This window comes from Rhineura floridana, chromosome 6 (genome assembly GCF_030035675.1).
Source record: "Rhineura floridana isolate rRhiFlo1 chromosome 6, rRhiFlo1.hap2, whole genome shotgun sequence".
Taxonomy (NCBI): Eukaryota; Metazoa; Chordata; class Lepidosauria; order Squamata; family Rhineuridae; genus Rhineura; species Rhineura floridana.
The window spans coordinates 101,166,813-101,183,961 of NC_084485.1; the positions used below are offsets into that span (position 1 = coordinate 101,166,813).

At 41.4% G+C, this 17,149-nt stretch overlaps 1 protein-coding gene across 3 annotated transcripts in view; it reads left to right on the top strand.

Moving 5' to 3' along the window:
* PGM1 (phosphoglucomutase 1) overlaps nt 1-15,015 on the top strand; it is a 47,274-nt gene extending 32,259 nt beyond the window's left edge. For 2 of the 3 annotated variants that reach the window (XM_061633299.1, XM_061633298.1), the window contains exons 7-11: nt 109-224; nt 11,126-11,261; nt 11,983-12,166; nt 13,597-13,731; nt 14,317-15,015. In XM_061633299.1, the coding sequence (XP_061489283.1) occupies nt 109-224; nt 11,126-11,261; nt 11,983-12,166; nt 13,597-13,731; nt 14,317-14,406 (661 nt within the window). In that variant the 3' untranslated portion in view covers nt 14,407-15,015. The other variant, XM_061633300.1, reaches the window with a different exon arrangement.
* Nucleotides 15,016-17,149: the final 2,134 nt, after the last annotated feature.

A 17,149-nucleotide genomic window follows, 5' to 3' on the forward strand; every position in this document is an offset into this window, starting at 1 on the left:
GAAATCCAAATTTCTGGTTTAATAAGTGGGATGCCCAATAACAATTAATATTTTCTATAATAAAACACTGGTGACTCTCGTTTGACCTTTCTTTTTTTTTTTTTGCAGGGTGGCCAAAGCTACAAAGATTGCATTGTATGAAACTCCAACAGGTTGGAAGTTCTTTGGAAATTTAATGGATGCAAACAAACTGTCTCTGTGCGGAGAGGAGAGTTTTGGTACTGGTAAGTAAACATTCGCAGTATCCAGTTATTTCATTTCAGTGTTTGCATCCCACTTGACCACAGCTGCTCACAACAACATACAAAATCAAATACAGTAATATAAAAAAGCAGCAACCAAACAATATGAAAAATATATTAAAAAATTAAAAGGCTAACGAAAAATTTAAATTCAGTGCCTGATGGGGAAAAACAGTTCAGTTAATAAACTATTCAAAATGCATAAACATTAAATCAGTCCTATTTACAAATATTTTACTAAACTAGATTATTCACTAATAGGCAAAAAACCCTGCGGTTTAAGAACGTACCTATAGCCAACAGATATTTCCATGAAACTTTAAAAAGCGGGGAAATTGGGCAGCTATGCACCATGGGAGCAGGAGACCTGACCTCATCTCTGAGATATTGTACTGCCCTACAAATTGGTCAAAATGCAGGTTTTGCCACCACTCACCATATGTTCAGAGGCACATGTTACCTAATTCTTCCAAACTACACAGCAAGTGGATTGGACTGTGAAAGACCAACCCAAATTGTGTTTGCATTTTGACAAATTTGTAGGACAGTACAATATCTCAGAGAGGTCAGGTCTCCTGCTCCCCTGGTGCATTCACTATAGCTGCCCAATTTTCCTGCTTTTTAAAGTTTGAAGGAAATATCTGTGGGCTATAGGTACATTCTTAAACCGCAAAGTTTTTTGCCTATTAGTGAATTTCTCTGCTTTTTAATCCAGGAGGTAAGAAATGGGATCCTGTGCAAGTTTGATGAGAATGGATTGATCATTTGCATGCTTATTGTGTTCAGTGGGAATTTGTCCCCTGCAATCATGCTTAGGATAGATGAAACTGATACAGGGGTTGGGGAGGACAGGAGAGGGATGGCAGCAGGTGGGGAGGAGGAAGAGGGCAGGTTTGATCATTTGCATGTTAATTGAGTTCAGTGGGATTTACTCCCGTGCAATCATGCTTAGGATAGGTAAAACTGACCATGGGGAGGGAGGCCTGGAGTGGGGAGGGGAGGAGGAACAGAGAGGAGAGGGGAAGGAGGGGAAAGCCAGGCCTGATCATTTGCATGCTTATTGAGTTCAGTGGAATTTACTCCTGTGCAATCATGGCTAGGATAGGTAAAACTGACCATGGCGGAGGAGGGGGAGGGGAGAGTAGAAGGAGGGGGAAGGAGTGGATTGGAAGTGGAGGGGGAGGGGTGAAGGAAGGGGGAGGGAAGGTGCAAAAGGGAGGTGATGGGAGGGAGGAGGGGGGCAGGTTTGATCATTTGCATGCTTATTGAGTTCAGTGGGATTCACTCCCGTGCAATCATGTTTAGGATAGATAAAACTGACCATGGGAGAGGGGAAGGAGGAGGGTGGAAGGGGAAGGAGAAGGAGGGGATTGGAACAGTAGGGGGAGGGGTATAGGAAGGGGGAGGGGTGTAGGAAGGAAGGGGCAAGAAGGAGGGGATAGCAGGGGAGGGCAGGTTTGATCATTTGCAGGCTTTTGGAGTGTAGTGGGATTTACTCCTGTGCAATTATGCATAGGATAGGTGAAATTGACCTGGGGGAGGGGCGGAGGGGAGGAGGAGGGAGGGGAGGAGATTGGATGGGTGGGCACTGAGCAGAGGGGAAGCCCCTTTTCTTTTTCAGTGTTTCTCCCACCTTTTTATTCTACAGCAGGCACATGTAGCCTCCCACCCAAATTTAAACCAAAGCTGTCCCTGGACACATCCACACCAGACCTTTATTTCACTTTACACAGTCATGGCTTCCCCCAAAGAATCCTGGGAAGTGTAGTTTGTGAAGGGTGCTGAGAGTTGCTAGGAGATGCCTTGTTCCCCTCACAAAGCTTTGATCAGAGCAGCTGACTGTTAAACCACTCTGGCCACTGGAGCTCTGTTAGGAGAATAGGAGTCTCCTCTCAGCACCCTTCACAAACTACACTTCCCAGAATTCTTTGGGGGAAGCCATGGCTGTCTAAAGTGAAATAAAGGTCTGGCCTGGGTGTGGCCCCCTGATTAGCCAAGCCAAACGACTGTGACTCTGGCTTTTAGAACACCGACAATTGGTTCTTACTGAGCATGCGCGACACTATCATTCAGTTCAATGCAAAATTTCTTAAATTAATTAAAAATCAGCCAGGCATTTTTAAAACTTTTAAACTGCAGAAGATGGTCAGAGTATGGGGCAAGATCAGTAATAGGATTCCAGGTACTCTGTGAACATGGCTGATTTTTAATGAATTTCAACAGATTATGAGAACTCTGACAGAAGAAAGTCCAAAAGGAGTCTGGTTTCTCTCTCGTTTTACACTTTGAACTCTCAATTCTCTCTGATTGTTTTGTGTATCGCCATTAAAATTTAGAGGGTTGTTAAGCAAGTGTTTCTGAGTTCAGGACTGTAAGTTTTGTAAGGTTTTGTTTCGAAATGAGCTTATGGGAAGCATCAGAATGGCATGGGGGTATTTTTAATTTAACATTGAGGGATGCAAAAAATCCATGCTGACTATAGTATATAGCCACTCTTGTGCCTGTATAATGAGACACCACATGTACATTTGTCAAAAATATACAGTCTTATACTTTCCATCAGACACAACATGAAGGCTTCTCACAATTTATTACTCTAAATCCAAAGTACTAGTCTTCTCCAAGAAGAAGGTGAGATATCTCTGGCCTCTGAGGAATAATAGAATTGAACAGGTTGGCTCATATAAATACTTGGGTATTTGATTCCTCGAAGCTGCAACCTGGAGAGTCCAGGAAAAATTTGCCAAGGCTAAAGCCAAACAAAATGTAAGCACAATAATCCTTTTTTTTTTCACAAAGCGTGGAAAATTCTTTCCAGCAGCCATCCATGTTTTCAAAGCCAAAAATGTTCCCCAGATTCTCTTTGGGGCACCAATCTGCTTTCCATACTCTAAGGGCTCTCTTGAAGGAACTCAGTCCTATTTTCTTAGGTCCATATTTTGTGTCCCCAGATGCATCTCTGGAGCAACCCTTAACTTAGAGGCTGGCCTTAAGTCTCTAAAATGCTTAGCATGGATCTATTCTATCGACTTTTGGCTTCACTGCTGCCTTGTGCTTACTCACAACTCCAGGTAATGAGAGACTCCTCTGAGTCATCCTCAGCAAAGGCTGTGGTGAAAAAGTTACCTCAGTAGATCTTTCACCTTCTAATCTGTTTTCTATGGGCCTAGAAAGTGCCAAAGTGATTGTCAAACAGAGGCTGTTGGATATTGATAACCAAGAGCTCAATGCAGCTGCACAGGGTTTTTGTCCCCACCTCTTGTCATTGGGTTTGTGGGTTTGTCGGGTCTTTCTTGCAAAGATGGCATGCACTACCTAAGATGTTTATTCCCAAATATAGGAGGGCATTTTCTTTGGCTTGCATTAATGTCTTACCTTCCAAACGTTTGTGTGGTAGATATAAATAAAACTCCAATTAACAAAAGATGCTGCCCCTGTAATAATGATGAAGTGGAGTCTATTCTATGTGATCTTTTCAATTGTAGTTATTACCAGGAGGGTAGAAAAGATCTAATACACCCTATTACGCAGTCTTTCCCAGGCTGTTTCTCTGAGCCTCGTTAGACTGTTTTACTTGAGGGCTCAAATAAGTTGATCACTGAGCAAGTTGCAAAATTTCTGGACTTGGCTATTCTGGCCAGGCCACTCATTATCACTGATTATATTTAGACTGAGATATATTTTTGTATAATCTGATATGCTGTATTTTCTTAGTTTGTGTTATTATGTCTTTTTGTTTAATACAAATCATTTAATATTATGTGTCTGTGGTCAGTTGACTATAAATAAAAATTGATTGATGAAAGCTTCAATCCTATACACACTTACATGGGAGTAAGACTCATTCAGCTGGTGACAGAATTGAACCCTACGCTGCTATTAATTTCTTAGGATGACATTCATTGGTGGCCACCCAGCAGTGGAATTAACTTCCACCTGGACAACATAATTTCCTATATCTCCCCACCCCCATAGCATCCATGCAACCCCAAACTTTGTTCAGGAGAATTGGGGGGGTCCTCTCAAACAGATTAGGGGTGGACACTGCAGGCAGAGAAGTACCATTACAAAAGCAGAAGTCACTTCATGTGATATTGGATGCTGCCTTAGTATAACATTTTTATAAACCAAAATATTGTGTTATATGGAATTTCATGATGGAATTTATGCTGCAAAATAAAGTTTACAGTAGGTTCCCTGTTTCAGAAACATTGCCTCTGAGCAAGTTAACAAAAGTATCAGACTGTTGGCGGTAAGGAAAGGATAAATGTTCCAAAGTCTACATTCTTATATACATTTGTATGGAAGTAATTCCCATTTGAAATCCATAGGACATACTTCTGACTAAACATGCACATCTGACAAGGCAGAACACAGAGGAGTTGTGATTAGATGAATCAGGTTCATTACAGGCTTGATGCTTAGCAAAGGGACAAGCAACCTCGTACAAATTGTATGTTGTTGCTGGGGAATCCGAAGAGGTAGGGTCATAGCCCGTCCTTCCCTCACTAAGCCTCATAGACATCAGTAAGACTTACTTCTCAGTAGATATGGTATGGATTGTGTTGTTGGCAAAACTTGACTAGGGATCCTCTGCAAAGATATCCATATCTAAGTAGGGTTGACAACCCCCTTCCTGGAATGTCTTGCCCCTACATTTTAATATGGCTGCTCCAAATTTCTTTACAGATTTGACTCTTCACTTCAGAAAGAGGTCTGAGAAATGAGTAAGAATAAGAAGATTCTCTACTCTTTTCTATCTCCCCTGTGGGCTGCTATAAACTCACTTTGACAGCCAACTCAATTCCAGTGAATAATAATTGACGGAGAGAAAACACACATGGTTTGGTCTACTTTCATAGGCAGCAGCTTGGGAACAACAATTGCAGCCATGCTGCCCAGTATGTGTATTCTCTTTTACCACTACTGGGCAAGAAACAAACCGTCATGCAAACAACAAGGGGCATCATCAGTGGGTTTAAGGGGGTTGAGCTGAGTGCATGGAACCACTGCTGTTGCTTCTATGGATGAAAGGGAGTGAGGATAAAGGTAAACGAAATGCAAACAGAAAAATAAAAATAAAAGACAGTGATGATTTCATAAATGCAATACCATACCAGCCACAACAAGACTCCTGTGAGTAAGGCAGAAAACTCAGCATCCCACAACCAGTCAGGAGTCCTAACCAAAAACAAAAACTAAAAAAATCCTGGCAGCCAGTCAGCCAAAGTCACATAAATCCCCATGCAGCACAACCTGACTGGGGGCTGCATTTAGTGCAGAATGTTGTGGCACGATTGCTGACATGAGTGAGACCCTATCAGTACATAACTCTGCTCAGAAATCTGCTCTGGTTGCTGATTTGCTACCAGGCCAAATTCAAGGTGTGATTTCCATGTTATGGGTGCCACATAGTACTTATTTTGCTCTTGTAAGAAATCAGCCCTTTAGTGTGGCAGCACTTGCAGTTTGGAACTCCCTGCCTATTGACATTAGCAGGTGCCTTCATTGTACTCTTTTTGGCACCTGCTAAACATTTTTGTTTAGGCAAGCCTACCCAGGCATGTAGAAGCTATTATGTTTTTATCTATTTTTAACTCATTGTTGGTTTTATTCTTTTGAATATTTTTAAATACCTGTCTTTAACTGTTTGTGCCAATAGTTTTATTGTTTTAATTCTTTCTGTAAACTGCTTTGAGATTTTTTACAATAAAGTGGTCTATAAATGTAATTAAAGTACATCAATAAATTTTAGAGTCACTGTGGCCCTTGGGTCTCTTTCCATTTTTAGGAACAAAGGAATCTGCCTTATACCTACTCAGGCTATTTGGTGCCATCTAGCTGAGTACTGATGACAGTGTCTAGTATTGGCTCTCCAGGATTCCAGGCAATAGTCTTTTCCAGAAATTGAATTTTGGATCTTTGCATGCAAAGCATATGCCCTACCACTGAGCTACAACCCTTCCCCTGTTTTAAAAAAGTATCTTTTAGAATTGTTCTTTTCAATTCACTAATGAATGCACATCACACCTAGTGCTGATCCACACCATTCATTTAAAGCACATTCAACATATATTTGAAGCACATGAATCACACCACAGAATCATGGGAACTGTAGTTTAAGGGTGGTGGGAACTGTGAGGGGAAACTATACTTCCCAGGGTACTTTAGGGGAAGTCATGTGCTTTAAATGCAAGTTGGATGTGCTTTATTGTGTGGATCTTTGCCTCCATGTAAAGCTTTAATTAATTTTTTTAAATGGAAATGAGCTGTAAAGTTTACTGGGTGACCATGGGCTACTCACCATCTCTCAGCCTAATCTGCCCCTCAGGATGAAAACAACAGAAGGGAACCATGAACACCCGAATGAAGAAAAGCACACTGAAAATGTAGAGAAACTAATACTGTACAACCATAGCGTGAAATCAGATACTTATCAGGACATAGTATGAAGACATATTTATATAAGCATGACTATCAAATACGTTTATTATTTACAAAATCTGTAAAGATATTTATAGTGCAATCCTATGTAGCTTACTCAGCAGCAAGTCCCAGTGTATTCAGTAAGGCTTACTCAAACAGGGAAGCATGCAGGGAACTGCAACCTCAAGTGATAAAGAACTTCACCCAACCCAAAATTCAGAATCATACCACTTTAACCTGTTTACCTCACAGGGGTGTTTGGAAGACTCCATATACACATACACACTGGAGAAGTAAAAATACACACACCCCATATAATAGTTTATTGTCAAAACCGGTTGGTCATTGCAGAACATTAAAAAAAAATCTGTATTAGTTTCCTACATAATAAAAGCAGTGATATCTGTGTAAGCCCTGCCTAATTGCTTTAAAAATAGGATTGGAGAGGGAGAGAAAGATTTACAACACAAAACACAATTCTTTGCTATGTTCACTCAAAAGTCTCATCAATTTACAGCACAATCCTAACCATGTCTACTCAAAAGTAAGTCCTATTGAATTCAATGGGGTTTACTCTGGGTATGTGGGATTAGCATTGCAGCTTTACTCCCAGAAGAGCAAGTGCTGGATTAAAGCTTCATATTGTGAAGGTTTTCAAAACAGTGCCCTCTTCAGCAGCCCAGGAAAATTTAAACTTGTTTGACTCCTGCACACAAGAGAGAAAAAGACTGAAAGCTATATACTGACTCAATTTATGAGATTTTCAGAAAAGCAGGAAAAAAGTTTTCTGACTTGCAAAGGGCTCTAGTTACTACCTTGTCAATCACAACCCTGACTTCACTTATAATAATAATAAAATAATAATAAAATTTTATTTATGAGTCGCCTATCTGGCTGAATTAACGGCCACTCTAGGCGACGTACGTTGATACAGTAAAATACAATATAAAACCAGTAAAACCACAATCAATAATTAACCAAACACCACTCTACCAGTTAATCAATCAGTCAATCAACAGCATTAAAACTAACCCACCCCAGAGATCCCGTAGGCCTGTCTAAACAGCCAGGTCTTCAGGGCTCGGCGGAAACTTATCAGGGAGGGAGCATGACGAAGATCAAAAGGAAGGGAATTCCAGAGGGTGGGGGCCACAATCGAAAATGCCCTCTCTCTAGTCCGAACCAGCCTAGCTGTTTTAACTGGTGGGACTGAGAGAAGGTCTTGTGTGGCTTATCTTGTCAGGCGGCATAATTGGTGATGCTGGAGGCGCTCCTTCAGATAAACTGGGCCAAAACCATATAGGGCTTTAAAGGTCAACACCAGCACCTTGAATTGGGCCCGGTAAACAACTGGTAACCAGTGTAGGTCTACTAACACCGGGGTGATATGATCACGGCGACGGCTGTTCTTAATCAAACGTGCCGCCGCATTCTGTATCAGCTGTAATTTCCGGACCGTTTTCAAGGGCAACCCCACGTAGAGCGCATTACAGTAGTCTAAGCGGGAGGAGACCAGGGCATGTATCACCCGTGGGAGCAGATGGGCAGGAAGGTAAGGCTGCAGCCTCCGTATCAGATATAATTGATACCACGCTGCCCTGCTCACTGCCGAAACCTGAGCCTCCATGGACAGCTGGGAGTCAAGAATGACCCCAAGGCTGGGGACCTGGTTTTTCAGTGGTAATCTAACCCCATTAAGCACTAGGTCTATATTGCCCAAACTTCTCCTGTCTCCCACGAGCAACACTTCGGTTTTGTCGGGGTTTAGTTTCAGCCTGCTCCTTCCCATCCATCCACGTACGGATTCCAGGCACTTGGACATGGTATCCACAGCCAACTCTGGTGAGGACTTAAATGAGAGATAGAGCTGAGTGTCATCCGCATATTGGTGACACTGCGGCCCAAATCTCCTGATGATGGCCCCCAGCGGCTTTACATAGATGTTGAATAGCATGGGGGAGAGGATAGAACCCTGTGGCACTCCACAATTAAGAGGCCAAGGGTCTGAAACCTCATCCCCCAATGCCACCCGTTGATACCTGTCTGAGAGATAGGAACGGAGCCACCGTAAAACGGTGCCCCCTATTCCTAATCCCACCAGGCGATCTAAAAGGATACCGTGGTCGACGGTGTCGAAAGCCGCTGAGAGATCCAGGAGGACGAGGAAGGTATACTCTCCCCTATCCAACGCCCTCCTCATATCATCTACCAGGGCGACCAAGGCTGTTTCAGTTCCATGTCCAGTCCTGAAGCCCAATTGGAATGGATCTAGATAATCTGCTTCATCCAAGTGTGTCTGTAACTATTTAGCCACCACTCATTCAATCACCTTGCCCAGGAATGGCAAATTAGAGACTGGGCAGAAGTTATTTAACTCTAGGGGATCCAAGGAAGGCTTTTTCAAGATTGGCTTTATCACTGCTTCCTTGAGGGCTGATGGCATTGCACCATCTTCCAAGGATGCATTTACCACTGCCTTGATCCCTTCGCTCAGCCTCTCTTTGCAGCTCATAATGAGCCACGAAGGGCAAGGATCAAACAGACAGGTGGTTGGCTTCACAGTAGAGAGCACCTTGTCCACTTCTTCAGAGGGAAGAGGCTGAAACCGATCCCACCGGACTGGAATGCAACTGGCCGACTCTGGCTCACTTCCTGTATCTATGGCGCACGGAATCATGCTCTTCAGGCGCTTGATTTTATCGGCAAAGTGTTTAGCAAATATGTCACAGGAGGCTTTAGAGTGCTCCATGGGTTCCTGAACAACTGGACCGACCAGGCTTCGGACCACTTGGAACAACCTCCTGGGACAACACTCTGCAGATGCAATAGAAGCAGCAAAGAATTCACTCTTTGTTGCCACCTGGTAGGCAGCTATTGCTGCTCTAACCAGTGTCCGATTGTCTTCAGAGCGAGATTTCCGCCACCGGCGCTCTAGTCGTCTCATCTCCTGTCTCAGACCCCGCAACCGTGGTGTATACCAGGGTGCTATCTGAGCTCTATTCAGGGGGAGAGGACATTTCGGAGCCACCCGGTCTATTGCCCCAGCGATCTCCCTATTCCACTCCGTCACTGGGGCTTCGACCGGGCATCCTTCCGCAGGCTCCAAATCTCCCAGCGCATTCAGGAATCCTTCAGGATCCATCAGGCATCTGGGGCGGACCATCCTAATAGGTCCTTGTCCCCTACGGAGGGTGTGTGGCATTGAGAGGTCAATATTCACCAGGTAGTGGTCTGACCATGACACGGGGTTAGAAAAAACAGCCCCCATTTTCAGAGCACTTCCCTCCCCTCCCGAGACAAACACAAGGTCAAGAGCATGACCGGCTACATGGGTGGGCCCTACATTACTAAGGTGCAGTTCCCAGGAAGTCATGGTTTCCATGGAATCCCGAGGGGCTCCAGTGAGGACAGTCTCGGCATGCACGTTGAAATCCCCCAAAACCAATAGGTTAGGGGAGAGCATCCGTACATCCGAGACTACCTCGAGCACCTCGGTCAGGGAGTCTGTTGTGCAGCGGGGTGGGCAGTACACAAGTAGAATCCCTAAACTGCCCTTTGGGCCCAACCTCCAGTACATGCAGTCAACAAACTTGGTCTCATGCAGAGGGGTTCTGGCGAAAACCAAAGACCCCCGATAGATAACTGCCACTCCCCCTCCCCGCCTACCCACCCTCGGCTGCTGTGCATATTGGAAACCGGCTGGACACATGGCCTCAAGCGTAGGAGCTTATTGGCTACAAACCTGAAAGGGCGGGATTAGAGTAGCCAGCTACGAGCTCATTTAACTGAAGTTGCAGGGGAGGGGGCAGCTAACATTTTGGTGTATATCTCAGCAACCAGACCACCTAGAAACTTTTTTCTTAAATGAAAGCTGAGAGTCCGGAGATTAAGGTGACTCACCTGGAGACCTGGAGAGCACCCCAAAAATCCAGACTGAGTAAAAACCAGAAATAACAGGCAGCCCTAATAACCATATGTGTAATAGTTACTTGGACACCTAAGATCAATTATAGACACAATTAACTTTTATTAGTGTGAAATGATTAAAATCAGCCATGTCATTCAGATTCAATTGGTGGTCACTCATTTTTTGGAGGCTGTGTTGAAATTTGACATTGAAGACTAGATAAATCTCTTCTTATTGTTGACTATGTTATTTGTATAGTAGACAAACATTTTTACCAGAGAGAAGACATCTGCCACCTTAAGACCATAGTATGCAAAATATTAGTTTCAACACTCTGATTGTATTTCTGATGTGTTCCTCAGTGAAGCATTAATTACTTACTCCTTTTATGTATGCTTTTAGTGCAACCATTTACCTACCATCTGTATTTTGGGTGTACTAGGTGCAAGTTTGTGAGTTGCAGGATTGGACATCTTTTATTCCGTTATTCTTAATGCAAGCTTTTCTCCTAGAGGTGCTGTTCCATTTGTATGATTTGTGTGTGCTGCAGGGTCTGACCATATCCGTGAAAAAGATGGTCTCTGGGCTGTCTTGGCATGGCTGTCAATTATAGCTGTCCGCAAACAGAGTGTGGAAGAAATCCTGAAAGATCACTGGCAAAAATATGGGCGGAACTTCTTCACAAGGTCAGGATTAGCCCATTTTACATAAGAATTAATTCATGACAATTCTATACATTTTATATATGATTAGCCAGAATGAGCAGATGTCCCATAGTTCCAGCTTCCATGAAAGAAACAAGTCTGCAAATTTGGAATCCCACATTCTGTACCAAACTTAACATCACATTATGTAGACTCTATACAGATTTTGCCATTGTCTAATTTCATGGGGCTCTGTGATTAAAGTAAAATAATGCATATAAGTGTGAAGACCATGAAACCATATACAGTAATTTAACAAACTGTTATGCTATCTCTTTCATGTTTCTTTAGATTCAGTTTTAATATAGATCACAAAATATATAGTATTTATTAATGTATATTTCTATTGTGTATGCTAGATGTTGACATCTTGCTTTTTTACATTTTATTTGATAACAATTTCTGTTTTATCAGCATTCTCCCACTAAATATGAATCAGTCTGTTTGAACTTGAAAGATAGGGGAAACCAAAACCCAGTTTACTGATTCAGGAAGTGGGGTGGATGAGTAAAGCCCAAAGGAGAAAGCTCTACAGGTTCACCTCCTTACAATATAAATCCTGGATTAAAAAATAAGGGGCAGTAGGCAAAGCACACCATCAAAGACTGCACAAAAGTTAAATATAAAAAAATGTTGTGTGTGAGTGTTTGCTGGCCATATTTGTCCCTCTTTGTTTTACTAAAATCTCCCTGACTATTTCTAGGTATGACTATGAAGAAGTGGATGCTGATAGTGCCAACAAGATGATGAAGGATCTAGAGACACTATTCTTTGACCGTTCCTTTGTAGGGAAGCAGCTATCGGCAGGCGACAAATCATACACTGTGGAGAAAGCTGATAATTTTGAGTACAGTGATCCTGTGGATGGAAGCATCTCAAGGAACCAGGTAGAGAAAAAAATGGGAATTGCTGTAGATTTAAATGCCTGAAAAGATGTTCTACTTTTGTAAATCAGTTTAATGATGTCTATTAAACATGCGCATAGCTTACTTTAAAAAATGCTTCATTTTGTATTTAGTCCCAGTTTGTAATGATAAGATCATGTCACCGTAGCCCAACATGTCTGGTAACCTGTGAGAAGCATAGAAGCCCTGTAGCCTTCTCTTTACTTTCCATGGGCAGGAGGAGCTATTATGCTAAACCAGAGGTTCCCAAACTGTGGCCCATAGACTGCCAGTAGTCCACAAGCTTCATCCGGGTGATCCGTGGCATATCCATATTAAATATTAATGTTAATTTTTAATGGTATTTTATTGCTTCTTTTATTTCCTATATTGTATTTTATTGTATTACAATTTGAACTGTATGGAATAAATAATACAATATAAAATAAATATAAGAAATAAAAGAAACAATAAAAATGCAACTAAAAAATCATACAGCACCTAGCACAGTGCTTTACAGTTACTAGAATATGCAGAAAAAGCATTAAGTGGTCCACCATCAGTGATTTTTCAAGTGATCCGTGGGGGGAAAAATTGGGAACCATTGTGGTAAACTATAATCATGACAATGTAGGACCTTAGTGCCATAACATTTCTATTGGAAGCTTAGTGGAAAATGTCACAAGAGCCTCTCCTGTTGCCCTCCACCTCCTGAAGTCCTTTCAGCATGATATGGGAAAGCAAGAGAACCTATCTTTTGGGCTCTGTGTCTTCTGAAGAGTGCAAACATCTGAGTTGTTGTTGCAGACTGGCCAGAAAGAGTCCCTTGGTGATTATGATCCCAGCTCCATTCATGTTAAAGGAAAATATACTTCAGAGCTGAATTGACGTAACTCTTGTCTGTTTCAGTGAACAGTAGTAAAATGGGTTGCTTCTATAGGAACTATGAAATCACCTGTCCTGCTTGCATGCAGTTAAGCTCACTTGGGAATAATTTGTCTGTCCTAGTTTCATTAGCCTCCGCCTCCACGTTAGACCCTCTCTAGAAGCTCCTTTATCCATGTCTGTTTGCCATTTTCTTGTCCAGTTCTGCTTTGTGTGGTCTCTGTCTCCCTTGAGTTTTCCTGTAAACTTACCTAAGAAGTTCATTTAGCTGGATAATAAATAATGGACAAATGCATTGCAAGATATATAATATCATGGCATATATTATTTAACTTACACATTTTATAACACATGAGGTTCCACACAGCAAAAATTTAAATTTTGAATTTTTGTCTCCCAGATGACATTACCAGGATGACCAAAGGATTGTTGACCAGCTGTCAAACAAGGCTTTGGATTTTTTACCTTTCTTGTGTCTGTACTTTCAAAAAGGCTAAAAGTGAGGAGTGGCCTTCCAAGGAAACTATTGTGCATTTTTCTCTTGTTAGGGTTTGAGGCTGATCTTTGCTGACGGTTCTCGCATCATCTTCAGGCTAAGTGGTACAGGGAGTGCTGGAGCAACTGTGCGACTGTATATTGATAGCTATGAAAAGGATGCACCAAAAATACATGAAGATCCCCAGGTAGGTTTCACTGCCAAGTTTTGCATCTCATTCTGTTCCATCTCTTCTAAAGACTCCTTTCTTGTAATGAGAGTTCCACGGGTATCAGATAGTCTGGATTCTAATGATCAGAATAATTGGTACAGATTTACATAAATGTTCTTAATATAATGATTTATTTGCAGTGAAGACTGGGAGAAAAAAGAAAGTATAAAGTGTTCCTAGTAGGAAAAGGAGATGCTAATATATATTAGCATATATCTAAATAAAGTGGTCATAATGAGGCATACAAAGTACCTGCTCTGTGACTCTAATTCCAGAGCTTTCAGCACATAAATATCACTGTGCTTAACCATGTGGGCTAGAAACTTCTTGTTCCATGAAAGCTGTGCTTATCAGATTTCCATAGATTTCCTTATGTTGGCATAGGTTCTCACTCCATAGTGTGATTTTAGCATTGTGGGTTTCTGGATCTCTAGCTTTATCCTTTTGCACAAGGCTTCTGAGCAAGTTCTGAATATGATGGAATGATAACTGTTACACAGTTTCCGAGATTTTGATTTTTTTCTCCAATTTGTTTTTTTCCTTTCTCTCCCTTTATTGCAGGTCATGTTGGCTCCCCTCATCTCCATTGCACTGAAACTTTCACAGCTTCATGAGAGAACTGGCCGCACTGGCCCCACCGTCATCACATAAATGTTAAACTTGAAGACATTTGGATAAACGTCGTGGAGTGACTGGCAGCTGTCAATTGGAATAAGCTAGTCTTCCTTCCTAGTGAGTTATCAAATTTAATCCTAAAAATGCTAACACTGTATTCAAAAGCACTATAAAGTGATAAAAGGATAGATGTGGTATTTTTTAAAAGTTTACACTATGTATATGCTGATAATACACTGTCTTTTTAATGTCATCTGTTACCTCTGTAATTTGTGCATAGTACACATATGCTGCCTTTTGGTTTAGCAAGAATTGTAAAAAGTGACTGTATAGAAAGAACAATGGGAGTAGACCCTGAAATAATGTTACCCCTCTCTGCTTGCAGAGTTCCTCTGAATTGCCTCTGCACAAAGGGTTTTTTACCCCGGTTTTATCAGCAATGTGTAGGCTTCCTTTTAAGCTTTGTGCAACAAAATGTACAATCATTGTGAACAGCTGACTGTCCCCAATCGCCATGGAATGCCTCGTTTTAAAAAAATCTATCAATTGTACTTTGTCCCATGATCTGCTGTACAAAGATTTCACTGCCAACCCTGCACAGAATTAATACAAATGTTATAAGATATTAAAGAACAAATGAAGCAGTATCACTGTGGAGTGGTTTTATTTATATATTATGGATTGCTTGTATTATGCATTAAGTGAGGTTTATTTAATGAATTATACTGGCGAGTGGAGCAAACAATAAAACACACTAGGAACGATACTGTTACCTTTTACCATATATTTTTGTTGTTGTTATGTGCCTTCAAGTCAATTATGACTTATGGCGACCCTATGAATCAGTGACCTCCAAGAGCATCTGTCATGAACCGCCATGTTCAGATCCTGTAAGTTCAGGTCTGTAGCTTCCTTTATGGAATCAATCCATCTCTTGTTTGGCCTTCCACTTTTTCTACTCCCTTCTGTTTTTCCCAGCATTATTGTCTTTTCCAGTGAATCATGTCTTCTCATGATGTGTCCAAAGCAGGATAACCTTAGTTTCATCATTTTAGCTTCTAGTGACAGTTCTGGTTTAATTTGTTCTAACACCCAATTATTGGCCTTTTTCGCAGTCCATGGTATGCACAAAGCTCTCCTCCAACACTACATTTCAAACGAGTTTATTTTTCTCTTAGCCGCTTTTTTCATTGTCCAACTTTCACATCCATACATAGAGATCGGGAATACCATGGTCTGAATGATTCTGACTTTGGTGTTCAGTGATACATCTTTGCATTTGAGAACCTTTTCTAGTTCTCTTATAGCTACCCTCCGCAGTCCTAGCCTTCTTCAGATTTCTTGACTGTTGTCTCCATTTTGGTTAATGACTGTGCCAAGGTATTGATAATCCTTGACAAGTTCCATATATTCTGTACTATAGTATATTCCTATACTATATTATATGCCAGCTCCCCTACTTGTTCCACTCATCTTCATCATCATTTATTATAAAATCCATACTATGTTCTAGGTGCTATACAATATTTTTTAGGACACCACTAGTTTCTTGCCCACAGGCTCCCAGTCTTTGCCCTGTGCTTTGCTAGGTGAGATAATGGGTGTCAGCCATGTCTCATTTCCTTTGTCACTCTCCACCTACCACTATTCCTGATGCTTTCATACCTCATACTGGTATTGAAAAGGGTCTAATGGAAGCCAAGAATACATTGGTGGTGGTGGCCGCCACCAGGTAAAGCATTCTGAGCAGACAGCACTACCTGCAGTTCTCTTCAGATAGTCTGAAAGCAGTTAGAATTCCCTTCTATGCTTGCAAATGTTTGGTTTTGATTTTTCCTCCTGTCATTTCAAAATTTCAGGAAGGAATTTTGCTAAGAGGTTCTTCAGTTGGATGAGAAAACAAGTGTGAATCTGGGCTGTGAAACTTTTCACCTGTATACAATTATATCCTTATTTCAAAGTGAGTCCCATTGAATAAGTACAACTTTTTTCAATAAGAACCCTAACATAAGAAACAGAGACTGCCATCGGAGCTTGGCTGCTTCATAAGAGGAAAGACTGCTTGAGCACTAGAAGGCACATTTTGAGAGAAGGGTTGGTTTGCGCTCAAGCTGGCTGGCAAACGCATTTGGATTTTCAACTTTTTAACAGTGACAACTGCCCTATGAATAACCCTGTTTTCATCCATTTCATATGGTAATGAACACACACCACACCTGGTATCTAAAATATGGCAAAATTAAAGCAAGCATTCCTCTTCATTCAGACATCAACAACAAAGATTTTTACTCAAGATCTCATTTTCACAACTCAAAATGTTACTCTCTCCATATGAGTCATGCATCTTTTCCCCTCATAGTCTGGCCAGCACCCCATTATAAGTTTAAACAAAGCAAAGCTGCATGTTATGCAGAGAGCACTGTTGTATATGTTTATAGATTGAACCTGCTGCCACACAAGAGACTAGACATAATAATGCTGTGCTTAGACAATATGTCTTTTCACTTAACCAATCTAAAAAAAGATCCTTTACCAATTTCCTCCCCTGAATTGCATAGGGGTCCTTAATGATGAAAGTTTATAGAAGCCTTAGGAATTGGGTAGCTAAATTTATTTTGGAGTATCTCTGGCAATTGTTCCCTAGCTAAACATTATTTCTATCCAGTCATATTTTCTGTGCATCCTTTTTTCTTCCCCCATCTTCATTGACAACACATCCCAAAGATATGTGAAGTTCCTGAGTGAGATGAACAGACCAAATCTTGCATCTAAGGCTTCT